The following is a 13,681-nucleotide window of genomic DNA, read 5'->3' as shown; positions in this document are numbered from 1 at the left end:
TTTTTGTCTGTATTTTCCATAAATTCGTCTATTTTTTCCTCATGTTTGTCAGCTTTTTGCCTCAGTTCTTGGAAAATTCTGAGTATTAGTGATTTGAATTCCCTATCAGGTACTTCTAGTGTATTTTCTTCCACAGGAGAGTTACCTGGTATTTTAATTTGGATGCCTACTGGAGCCATCCTGTCCTGTTTTTGTAAATGTTTTGATATTGTTTGCTGTTTTGGGGGCATTCAATAGATATCTCTCTCGTTTATTGATTGTAGATTTTTTGTTTCGTCCCTTTTTTTAAAAAAAAATTTGAGTATGTCTGAGCAGGCGGACTGCATGCCCCTTGTTGTTCGCTCGTCTGTGTGCTCAATACTTTTCGCCTCCTTCCCCAACTGGCCGGTTCAGTCACTCATATGTGGTACAGCAGGGCAGGTCTAGCTGAAGAGGAGCCACTGGGACGGGTTGTTTGTGGCACTCACCGCAGCCACCAGGACGGTCGGTAATCAGTGCTGGTCAGGTTCCAATAGGCCGTGCCTGCACAGCTTGGTAGTGTGATGTCAAGTGCACGGTGCAGGTAGGCAGGATGCAGAGGGGAGATGTTTATGTGTGAAGCTAAGCTGGATATGGGAGAGAGGAGAGAGGAACAGGAGCCAGAAAACATACAAACAAAAAAGAATGCTAGGGGAGCTTGTTGTTGGAATGGAGAGATGAGAGACGGCTGTTTTGTCTCCCACTGGACGCTCCGTGAGGCTGCTCTCTCGTACCCGCGTTTGCTGGTCTCCAATAGGAGTCCAAGATGGTGGATCCGCACTGCGTTAGCTGGTAGGGGACCTCTACGTGAATCTCTCCTCGCTCTCCGTTCTCTTTCAGTATTCTCACTCCGTTTGGTGCTCGGCTGAGTTCTTTATCTCTTCATTTGATGTTCTAGCGTTTCAGGATTGTTGATTCTCTGTATGGCTTAGTTGTTCGGATCTTTGCTGTGGAGGGATGGCGTGGTGCTTCTGCCTAGAGCGCCATCTTGCCGGACTCTCTGATCTTTTTTTTGTGAGTTAGAATTTTGTTCTACATCCTTCTCCAGGTCTGTCCAGAACCCTCTGCTGTGATCCTGGTCAGAGCAGTCAGTGATGGTCGCCGGGCACCATCCAGCTGTACTGGACTCAGTCTGGTGGAGGTAATACAGGTTTTTAATGAATCTTCCTCCAATCCTGATGCCCTGTTCTTCTTCATATAGTGCAGCTTCTCAGATTATTTGCTCAGCATACAGATTGAATAAATATGGTGAAAGAATATAACCCTGACACACACTCTTCTTGATTTTAAACCACGCAGTATCCCCCTGTTCTATTCCAATGACTGCCTCTTGGTCTGTGTACAGGTTCGCATGGGCACAATTAAGTGTTCTGGAATTCCCAGCTTCACAATGTTATCCATAATTTGTTATGATCCACATAGTCAAATGGCTTTGCATTGTCAATAAAACACAGGTAAACATCTTTCTGGTATTCTCTGCTTTCAGCCAGGATCCATCTGACATCAGCAATGATATCCCTCATTCCACATTCTCTTCTGAAGCTGGCTTGAATTTCTAGCAGTTCCCTGTCGATGTACTGCTGCAACTGCTTTTGAATTATCATCAGCAAAATTTTACTTATGCATGATATTAATTATATTAATATAACAATATCTTATTAATGATATTGCTCGATAATTTCCACATTGTTGGATCACCTTTCTTTGGAATAGGCACAAATATGATCTCTTCTAGTAGCTTGGCCAGGTAGCTGTCCTCCAAATTTCTTGGCGTATACAAGTGAGCACTCCCAGCATTGCATCCGTTTGTTGAAACATCTCAACTGGTATATCTCCAACTCCTGGAGCTTTGTTTTTTACCAATGCCTTCAGTGCAGCTTGAACTTCTTCCTTCAGTATCATTTCTTGATCTTATGCTACCTCCGAAACGGTTGCATGTCAACCAGTTCTTTCTGGTACAATGACTCTGCGTATTCCTTCCATCTAGATGGATTTCTTGGGAACTTTGGTGACTAGCCTTAGATCTCTAGGAATTATGGCAGCTTGCCTTAAATGCTCTCACTGTCCCTTGTTAGTCTACCAAAGAGGTAGAGATTTAAATATAGGTATATGTAAAAATGTAAAACATAACCTGCTACTGTTTTTCCCTTGCTTTTTTTCAAAGCTCATGTGTTTCCAGCTTAACAGTTGGCAGTGCTTGAACACGGTTTACTTTTGCTATGTTAACACAAACAAAAAACAAAACCAATACCCCTCTGCATATCTACTATCACTTAGATTGGCTGTTTCAAGGAGATGGTGACAGACCAAAGCAACAATTCTACCTGTTCTACAACTAGTCAAAACTGTGAACTTGCATTAATAAAATCCCTCAACTCCACAAGTAGATAGCTGATACAACCTGTATTCTACAATTATTATAATGAGGCAAAAATCAAGGGCTTAAATGAAATGATTAATCTTTTCTCACATATTAGTCACTTACTTTGATTAAACGATTTATCTTTTCCCCATGTTAGTCACTTACTTTGCACATTGGCTAGTTCTAAGAATCAGAAGTGGACTAGTTAGACTGACTTTTACACCTTCTCTGACTATATGACTCCTAGGGATAAAACAGAATAAAATGAGGGGAGGAGGATAAGAGAGTGATATTTTTGGGACTGAGGTGTTTTTTTTCCTAATGCATTTCTGTTTGTCTTTAATTCAAAATTAGCATTTCTTCATTAACTAAAAGATTAAATTTTAGCTCCATTAAGATCCATTCTCTTTCCCTCCCTCAAATACCAGGAATTTGCAGAGTCCTCATCCTACCTCCTCCATCCAGGCCTTTTCCATCCTGAACTTCTATAGTACATACCACTCACACCACTAATTACAGCACTTAACCATGTCCTATCTTGTATGGCTACTTAATTATTCCATATATAACTGTCCTCTTCAACAACTAAGCCACAGAGTACTTGAGGACAAGAGCTTCTTTACAGCCTAAAGCTCCTAGCACTGAGCTAGCACAGATTAGACACTTAGTCAATTTATGTGGAATTTATTTCAATCCTCTCCTATAAATTGTATATGCCAGGACTACAGTTTGTTACTGAATTTAAACTGTTTTTCATATCCATGAACTCTATCATTCATATTCTAATTATCAACTATATGGAATTGTCTTGACATGAACAATCTCAAAGCAGCAAAATGTAATCTTCACTCTGTTATGCTGAAGGCTCTGTTCCCAAAAGGTTTTCATCATGCCTGCATCCAAGCCAGAAACGTGAAACCTGCTATATTTCCATTTATCCCTTCACGTTGCATAGCTTAGTGAGATATCGTCAAGATTAGAAAATACCTAGAGAATCCATCTCAAAACAGGTAAAGAGAGATAATAATAACAGCTAATAAGTATAAAGTGCTTACTGTTAACCAGGAACTGTTCCAAGCACCTTTACATACACTAACTCATGTAGTAATTGAAAACCACAAACAGCAGGAGTTTTCGTGCAGTTTCCTCTAGCTTCACTCTGACCTTGAGGATTCATGACACTACACAGCTGGGGAATTCAATCAAAAGATCAGTCCATTTAGTTTTTTTAAATAGTCTTAGTTGATCCCACAAATATCAAGCATCTAAAAGACAACTGGATGTTCACTTTTGAACTGGTAGTTTTTATTTCGAGACATAGATTGAATAAGGCTCCCTTCTCCAAAACAAACAGAAGCTGGACATTCACCTTCCCACAGATTGCATGATGTCCAGCAACAGCGGTGCCGCCAAGTCCGGACTTAAATGAATGAATGTTGAGAGAACCACAATGGCCAGCCCAAGGGTTTCTTCATCATATTCTTCCAGGATGGCCCCACAGTCATGGCACCTGCAGGTAAAACAGAGGGATGCTTTCCATAAAATCAAACCAATCGTTTCAAAATATAACAAACTGCACATAGCCATTTCTAGTGAGTCTTGGAAAAGTTTCTGAAAGAAGGTCAGTTGCTGCACTCTGAGAATAAAAAGGAGACTCCAGTGCCATCATCAGTATAGACACAGAAACAGCATGCATGGCCCCTTTAATTACAGAAAACATTCTTCTAACTCACAAGCATCTGACCTACACAGGATTTATTGCTCCCTCTTACAATGAGCACCAATCGGACTAACAGTTTAAGGCTTCTGGTCCAGAGATTTTATGCATGTGAAATTATTGCTGGGGATAATCAGTAACTGGACATTTTTTGCCTCTGTCCAAATTAAAAAAGAAAAATGCCTAGGCACACATGGAAGCCTCCCTAAGCTTTCAGATTTAAAGAAGTCTGATTTGCAGGTGAGAGATGGGTAGGCGAGTCAACAGAACTTTCTAGAAGGCCAGGGGAGTCTGGATTACAGTCTCTTCTCTACCACTTACTCAGATTAGTTTCATAAACTCATCACACCTAGTGAATGTGACATGGAAAACACAAATCAGGACACCTGTGCTTAAGTAACATATAACTTACTGTTATTTGTAGTGTCCTAGTGGAGGTTCCAGAGCCTGGCTCTGTCCTATAGAGTCACTATGAGTTGGAATCAACTCAACGGCAATGGCTTTTTGGTTTTTTTAGTGTAGGTTTGATTTAATTCAACTCAACCAAAGCCAAACCAAAAACACCAAACCTGTTGCTGTCGAGTCGATTCCGAATCATGGCAACACCATGTGTTAGAGTAGAACTGTCCCATAGGGTTTTCTTGGCTGTAATCTTTACAGAAGCAGGACATCAGACCTTTCTTCCATAGCATCACTGGGTGGGTTTGAACTGCCAATCTTTAGGTTAGTAATCGAGCACAAACCGTTTGTACCACCCAGGGACCTTCAACCAAAGCCAGAGCACTTTTCTGCCACAGCTGGGCAGCTTTATAAAAGGAGAGAAAGTCTACTAGAGATAGCAGGGAAACCAAAGCTATGACTGCTATCAGGACCTTCCATTGGAAACCTTCCTAAAAATAAATAAAAACAAACATTAAAAAAAACTCTTTCCCGATTGAATTTTTAAAATATAGGATTCACACTTGTAAATAAAAAGAAGCGAGATGGAGTATGTACAAAGGCAACCAGGAAATTAACTAGGAAGGACTGGGACTTGGAGGAGGACACAAAATGGGGAAATGAAACCAAAGGAGGGCTGAGAAGAGCCCTTCACAGGCACCTAAGTGAATGTCCTCGTGTGGACATTCCCAGGCAGCTGTACAAGACGGGCACCTTCACTTCTTCAGTAATGACCATCAGCTGTGCTCAGCCACATGGACACTCACACCAGCCCCTTCCATCTCATCCTCCTCTCCTTTTATCAGAAGCCTATGCAATTTGTCAGTTGGGTCATCTTTACTAGGAAATCTTTCTGGCACAAGGGGATCTCTCGAAACTTAAAATCCTGCAACTCTTATTTTTTCTCGTACTCACTGAACATGTATTTGTGTGTCAGGCAATGTACTGGAAGTTAATAGCATAAAATACAGAAGAAATGGTCCCATTCCCCAAGGATCTCACAATCTATTACAAACATAAATGTATAAACAAAAAATAATTAAAATATAATAAGTTTTATAATAGAGATATATACCAAATGATATAGAAACTCAGAGAATGGTGTGAGTAATTCTGCCTAGAGGGGTCAGGGAAACTTTGCCTTAAGCTGGGTCTTGAAGCATGAATAGGCAGAGAAAGTACAGAGAGGAGGACACCTATAAAATCGCAGAGGTGAGAACAGAGTAGACACACTCTAGAAAAAGTGATGGGCTTAGAGAAAGAGTTCCTGGTGAGGAGTGGCAAACCTTCACAATCTAAAAACCAAAAACAACCCAAACCCGTTGCCATAGAGTAGATTCTGACTCATAGAGACCCTACAGGACAGAGTAGAACTGCCCCCATAGAGTTACCAAGGGGCGGATGGTGGATTTGAACTGCCAACATTTTGGTTAGCAGCCCAGCTCTTAACAACTGCGCCGGGCCACCAGGGCTAAGGCACTTGCACTTAAGCCCATAAGAAATCTGGGGATACTGAAAACTGACAAGCTCAAAGGTGACATAACCGATCTGAGATTCAGAGAATGAATTCTACTGGCAGGGTGGAACAAGAATCAAGCTCGTGCTTGTTCCCATCCTAACAGTCTGAAGCTTCTGGTGGAGGGATTTTATTCATATGAAATTATTTCTAGAGACAATCAGTAAGTGAATATTTTTTGCATTTGTCCAAATTAAAAAAAGAAAAATTCCTAGGCATACGTGGAAGCTGCCCCTATGATACTGTGTCTCTAAAATCACAAATGCATATTGACACTTATGGCTACACCCATTTAAAGAACAAATTATGACTTAAAACCAAAGCCTGCCTTCTTCAATGCTTTCTTACAACCCATGTGACTGCAGTCTAATTCTGCATCCTGGTGAAGAAAATAACGGTGTCAGCTTACTTGTCAGTCATCACCGTGGGCTGCTCATCAGTGAATTCCTCAGGTGCCGGCACAAACATACTGACTATGCTGGGTGCTGACAGCAGGCTGGACTTGGTGGCACCTGGGTAAGCAGTAAAGAGACAAGTAGTGAATAAAAATCAGCTTCTAGAGGGCGGAAAAGGTCCAGTTCTCCTCTTATAAACCTCCCAAAGGTCACATTCAGAGTGGTGTGACTTGGCCATTCTGATTACACTGTGAAAGACCCTCAATAGTAAAATAAATTCAAGATAGATTATGGTTCATTTGTTTCCGCTTGTATGATTTTAGCAGCTATACTCTTAACTCCCTTTTATTTCTTGATTTTGAAAAATTCAGAAAGAGCTCAGGTGTGCTAACAGGTTACTAGGGCAAAGATGAAAAAAAATTGGGCAATCTATTTTTGACAATAGCACTGTGAAGTTGTTTTTCCATATGACAACACGGAATGATAATGTAATATTTATAGCAGTAGTCGATAAAAGCAGAAAGGTTAAGTTATAGGGCACTGGCCCCCATAGAGCAACATTAGCTGAATCAATAGATTTTTTAATACTTCCAGTGAAATGGGAGAAAAGAATAATGCACAAGGAGAAAGTAGAAAACGGAAAAAGGGAACTATAGACCTTTTGTTAGAGCTGAGCCACAACTAAGTCTGCCATTTTACAGGCAGTCCCATTATCCCTCAGTTGCTGGCAACACTCCTGATGCCACCACTGCTGGTTCCCCTTCTGGATATACCCAAGGTGCACTCTATACGGAACTAGGAAGGGAAACAGAGGATTTTAAGAAACCTGAATAAGGAGGAGACCACCTCTAAAACCCGACTTCACAGTGGGAGATTCTGACAAAAGCTCCTTTGGGAATCTTGGAGATAAGAAAAAGTATGAAGGCGCTTGTTTGTCTCCAAGCATGCACCTCATCAATGGCCTCTCCAGTTCATTCTGGAAGAAGCTCATTTTCCATCTTCGTTCCCATTACCTCTTTCCATTTTGCTGCTACTGAGTCACCAGATCATGAACAAGCACCAGAGATTTTCAACCACCCTGACTTGTATTCATAAAAGATTTTTCCAGCCCGATACATAAGGAAGTCTTGTCTCATCTGATATAAGGAATAAAACTACTACTCATAGCCAAAGAAATGTTAACAAACACTGAAGATAACTACCTCTTCATTCCATAGGAGAATTAGAAGAGTAATATAGTCTAGAAAAATAGGTCTGCTAGATTCAAGGGACTAGTTATGAAATGTGTTTTATTTTGTTTTGTTTTCTTACAAATGATAAGTTGACCTACTTTCTGAATTGAAAAAGAATAAAAGTAATAATTAACTGGCCATGGAATGAGGTTTGAAAAAAATTCTGATTGTCTATGTTAGCACAGATTTCTTTCTCACCTTGCTCTCACGAGTAGCATAAAGTCAAGTGTATACTTTGTGCAATTTCATAGAGCTGAAAAGAAGCTGTTCACCTATGAGTTGAACATTCTTGAGGGAGCACATATAAGCTGCACCATGCTCAGAGAAGTAGATACAAGATGATAAGGAAAACTGATAGGTATTAGAAGGAATACTGAAAGATCGAGGGATATCCCGTCTAGAAAAGACAGGGGAAATAAGCAGTGTGGGGCAATGTTCAAATATCTAAAAAATTATGTGAGATTGAACTTGTTCTATGTGGCTCCAAAGGTTAGAAGGTCATTATGGGGAAGAACTTTCTGTCAGTCATGTTCAAAGATGAGATGTCATGCATTACCAGTCCCCGGAGGTGTTTGAGCAAAGGTTGGACCCACTTTTTGGAGCTGCTGAAGGAGAGGGTTCAGCACCTACTGGGTGACTAGACGACTAACATCTACAGCCTCTCTCAGCTCTTACGGTCTGAGATTCGGGGACAGAACTAACCTCTCATTCTCAGTGGCTGCCCCTCCAGGTCAGGATTTAGGCACGTTGGCACATTACATTGGCGTTTCCCGGGCTGTATCTGTTCTGTGGATAAATAGAGCATTTCAGTCTTCAGTGGGGTCAATGTAGCACAGACCACAGTACAAAGAATTTAACCAATAATCTTTTGGGGCCAACTTGTGGTCATTGCTATCTTTGAGTATTAACATTTAAAGGACACATCCTAGATTTTAGGGTAGGGTGGTTCGGGGGTTTTGCTACAAACCTACCATTCAGGTATATGAAATGTAATTAAAAGTAGGAGATCCTCTTAAAACATCAAAAAAATGTTCAGAATTTCCTCCCCCTAAAAGCTCAAATCCTATCTTCTAATATGAACTAAAAGGCTAATGTCACAACTATGAAAGAAATGTTTTATGCAAATGAATAAATACATAAGTGATTGTTTGGGGCAATGGCCAGAAAGATCATACAGGAAACATGTGGAACTGGTAGCAAGGAAATGACAGGTGTTTGATAGGGCATGGGAAACAGGGACAAGGGAACAGGGCAGAAATGGAGGAGTATGCTTCAGGAACACCTGCTTTCCATGAGAGATGAGGCAAAGAAGCAAGTCACCCAGATGTGCATGGACAGGGAAGAGGTGGGTTCTCTGTGAGTGCGCAGGTACATGCTGAGGTGACCTGATCATGACCCGTGTGTAAGACTGCCTTCCCAGCGTGCCTATGTGACCACATCCATTCTTTTGGAGGCTAGTGAGTCACTGAGTCAACATGTGTGGTATAAAGTTGACACGCCACCTAACCTGATACAATACTTTCAATAACTCTTCTCTGGTTTCGGATTTAGGAAATACTTTTCTGCACTAATAAAACCAAGAATATTGAGATGAAGCTCAAGTAGGATTTGGTGACTAGAGAACCAACATGGAGGATGAAAACAAACCCAAGAAAACTCAGGTGAAAGAACTTGAGACAGCATGTAAATGGGAAATATTAAATGAGAAGCCAAAGGGACATGAACAAGGTTGAAGTTTGGTTAAAAAGCAAAACATTCAGTTAAATGGGTTATTTGGCATCATGTAGGTTTTTAAATTAAAATTTGGATTGGAAATTGAGATCGAGTTGCGTTTTTGTTACTCTTCTGAGCTGATCAAACTAGGTGTTAATTGTAGTCAGAGTTTAAAATGGTTAGTTTAGGCTGAACTACTTATTACAGATAAAATAATCTTCAGAGCCTCCCGGTCAACTTAACAGAAGCTGGGCATTTAGTTATCAGATACTTAATCAAATAAAAACTCCCATTCTCAGTTCCTATCACTTCATCTCAGTAAAGAGGGAAACACAGTCCTCTTTGGTGTGGACAGAGGACGTGACCCAAAGTCAGTAAACTCTTGAGGCTGGTTGTCCAGGATCTTCCCGTTTTTCTCCCTTGCCTGCTGGCTTTTGGCCATTTTATTACTCACTACCACTTACTACTGAAAGGATGATAAGACATTTTAAAACTTTAAAATGTTAAGAACCCTCCTAAAGGCCAGGAGAGTTGAAACTCTGTTTTTTTTTAGTTTGTTTGTTTGTTTGTTTTTTTAATTGATGTAATTAAATGAAGTTTACATTTCAAGTTAGTCTCCCATACAGAATTTTTTTTTAACATACATTGTTATGAGACCCCAACTGCTCACCCCATTCTGCGACAGCACACTCCTCCCCTCCGCCCCTGATTCCCCATGAACGTTCAACCAGCTCCTTACTCTCTCTGCCTTCCCCTCTAACCTCTGGACAGAAGCTGCCCCTTTGGTCTCTTATATCTACTTGTCTAAGAGGTACATTCTTCACGAGTATCACTTTATGTCCCACAGTCCAGTCCAATCCCTGTCTGAAGAGTTGGCCTCGGAAATTGTTTTAGTTCTGGGGTGATGGAGAGACCAGGGGCCATACCTTCTGGGGTGCCTCCAGTCTTAGTCAGACCATTAAGTCTGGTCTTCTTACTAATATTTGAGTTCTGCATCCCATCGTTCTACTGCTCCATCAGGGACCCTCTGTTGTGTTCCCTGTCAGGACGTTCATTGGTGGTAGCCGGGCACCATCTAGTTCTTCTCGTCTCAGGCTGATGAAGTCTCTGGTTTATGTGGCCCATTCTGCCTCTTGGGCCAATACTTTCCTTGTGTCTTTGGTGTTCTTCGTTCTCCTTTACTGCAAGTGTTTGGGACCAATCGATGCATCTTAGATGGCCGCTTGCAAGCTTTTAAGACCTCAGACGGCACTCACCAAAGTAGGATGCAGAACATTTTCTTAATAAGCTTTGTTATGCCAATTGACATAGATGTCCCCTGAAAGCATGGTCCCCAGACCCCGCATCCCTGCTACTCTGTCTCTCAAAGTATTTGATTGTATTGAGGAAACATCTTAGCTTTGGTTTTAGTCCAGTTGTGCTGGCTTCCCCTGTAGTGTGTGCTGTCCTTCCCTTCACCTAAGATCATTCTTATCTACTATGCAGTTAGTGAATAACCCTCACCCTCCCTCCCCAACCCCGTAACCAGCAAAGAATGTTTTTTTCTGTGAAACTCTGTGTTAAGTGAAGGGTTCCATGTGGTCTGTGGGATTTAGTTATCTAGACTTTTTTTTTTTAATAACGGGAAAATAAGACGAAATGTAAATAAATAAGGCTGTGAAAAAAAGTAACAGTATCTCAAGATTTTGCTTTTGTGGAAATTACAATTCCTGGTCATAAGGAAGAATATTAAAGTAATCTCAAATACGTGTAGCCAAAAAGTACTAACCAAGATATTAAAATAATCCAATCCAAGTATTGGTCCACAGAGAGATATTACAATAATAAACCCTTACATTTTCATACTGCATGTATGCTTCAAAGTGCTTTCAGATATATAATTTTCTCTCTCAAATGACCCATTTAATTAAAAAAAGAAAAAAAAAAAAGCAGGCACTTAAAGAGAAGGATTGTGGCAGTACCACTGGCTTGAGAAAGTAGCACATGTGCAGAAGGTGGTAACAAAGTTTAGAAAATGCAGAGTGATCATGTTAAAGTAGACACGTGGTGGCAGTCGATTCTTACTTTAAAATTGAGGTTAGATGCAGTTCCATCATATGAGCATGAGGGTGTGCGGCTGCAACCTGGTGACCCTGCTGACTAAAACACAGAACTCATATTCCCAAACCTACTGGCATATCGAGATGTCGCTAAGCTGACATTTATTATTATTATTCCCTTATTTTCTGGTAATTTATAGTTGATAAAACACTATCACATACATGAGCTCATTAGATAATATTGATGCTCTGGTGTGGTTTTTTAAATTTGCATCATGAAATTAAAGTTCCATTCCCTCCTTTATGTATTTCCACCATTTAACTCCCAAATAAATGACCTAAGATCTGGAATCTGGGTCTGAGAAAAAAAGAGTTGGATCAACTTAGATGGAAGAGCTTGTAGTTCCAGACACTTGGAAAGTTTAAAAAGACTTATTAGTTATCTTTTTAAATTATTTGAACCAAAGAACATGATCGAAATCTTTTTCCTTAATGAGGGAGCAGAGTGGACACAGAGAAAGTGGCATTAGCTAATCTGAGAGGCAAAACAAGAAGAAAAAGCTTGACCCACCAGTGTCCCAGTTGCTGATGTTATGGGGGGCGCTAGACTGATGTTCCAGCTGTCGCTTCATTAATTGGCTCATTGTCAGAGTTCCCAAGGATCCCCTTTTCATTTGCCTATACTGTGCTATATGGAGGAAATTAAGAGATGATTACTGGTGGGAAGATATTCCCACAGCACACAACGGCTCTATACATCCAGACAGAATCGCAGTTGAACCTTCATTAGCTATTTGCAATTGTTTGGTAAATTGTATGCTCCTATCCAAATGAAAAACTGACACTATGCTGTCCTGGGTGCTTTTCTTCAGTCCGTAAAGAAAGTGACGTGCCTATTAGCATTTACCTATAGCCTGGAAATATTTATCCCAATTACAACAATATGATTTTTTTTTTTTTTTTTTACTTATGTACTCTGCCTTGTTCCAAAAAAGGATTTAAGACAGATAATACTACTTTGAATTTATAGCTTAACTTTCTTTCACGGAGCTTGTGAGGCTTCACATACATAGTTTCAGTCTTCGTTATATCCCATGAGGGATAGTGTGTGTGTGTGTGTGTGTGTGTGTGTGTGTGTGTGTGTGTGTGTGTTTTGAAGTAGGATGACACAAATTAACCCCAATTTTTAGAGACAGAAATCAAAGCAAATGAAATTACGCTACTTAGAACCAACCAGCAATTGAGATGGTCCTAAAACCAAAACATATTGACTTCAAAGTCAATTCTGTTTTAAATGTCTATTTGAGAAAAAGTGAATCAAATAATATTCCACATGTATATTCTAGTACATGTCTTTGTTTTAGAAAATAGTGGTAATATTTTTATCCTGCAATTAAGCATTGGCAAATATCCCACCAGTGAAATGTCACGTTATAAGCACATCCAAACCAGAAAAACAATGAAAAGCACTTCTGCAAGTAAGCTGCTGAGTCAGAAAGCAATCTGCCTCCACTTCTCTTTGCCTGCAAGTGTTCCCACCAATCACTGCAAGCCCAACACACGAGGCAGTGCATCATCGAGTGCCTTTCCACATGATCCCAAACATCTGGATATTTGAGAACTTATGTCTCTTAGAAGGACAATTTCAGAAACTGGAGCTATGAGCTACTTGTCCTAGAAGGGGACGATGGAAACCAGCATGATTGCATGGCCCCTTGAAAGCCTTAAATGTTATACACAGGTTTCACAATCATGGTACCAAGGCAGCTCCTTGATGTGATGTGAAATCAATTATAATGTTATTTTAATGTAATTATCATGCTGGTTGATTAATGGTGATTGCGGCATGTTCAGCTACAAAGTAATCAGTTGATAAACTGATCACAAGAGAAAGGTGTGATAGGAATTCTTGTGTCGTGGAGTCCATATTATTCATGAATTCATACTATTATGAAAAGTCCTTGATTTGAGTTGCTGATTGGTAGAACTTACAATTTTATGACTCACTTGTAAAGTGCAGCTTCAAGTAAAACTCAAAGCAGAAAACTTAAAAGATTTAACAAATTTAAAACTTAGCAGCACCTCTTATACTCAATCAAAGAAGTACTGAAAACCTCAAATGATTGAATAATTTCTCCAATTCTCAGTTGTTTTTAAAGACAGCAGAATTCCCTGAGAGTAAAAACCTTTCATGTTCAGCTCAGTGTGTAAGGCACCTGGCATTGTGCCTGCAAAGCACACCGCCAAGAGC

The 13,681-nt window shown here is 40.2% G+C and overlaps 1 protein-coding gene across 2 annotated transcripts in view; it reads right to left on the bottom strand.

Annotated features, from left to right (window-relative positions):
• Positions 1–13,681, bottom strand: part of UNC79 (unc-79 homolog, NALCN channel complex subunit) — a 242,971-nt gene that overhangs the window by 58,615 nt on the left and 170,675 nt on the right. For both annotated transcript variants that reach the window (XM_023731755.1, XM_004376690.2), the window contains 4 exons: positions 12,002–12,118; positions 8,381–8,464; positions 6,461–6,563; positions 3,750–3,890 (listed from right to left, as the gene is read on the bottom strand). In XM_023731755.1, coding sequence (XP_023587523.1) covers positions 3,750–3,890; positions 6,461–6,563; positions 8,381–8,464; positions 12,002–12,118 — 445 coding nt within the window. The remainder of the gene's footprint in view (positions 1–3,749; positions 3,891–6,460; positions 6,564–8,380; positions 8,465–12,001; positions 12,119–13,681) is intronic.

Source organism: Trichechus manatus, unplaced genomic scaffold, assembly GCF_000243295.1.
Source record: "Trichechus manatus latirostris isolate Lorelei unplaced genomic scaffold, TriManLat1.0 scaffold00045, whole genome shotgun sequence".
Lineage (NCBI taxonomy): Eukaryota > Metazoa > Chordata > Mammalia > Sirenia > Trichechidae > Trichechus > Trichechus manatus.
Note: the sequence above shows the minus strand (reverse complement) of the source record. Positions and strands in the feature narration are given on the sequence as shown.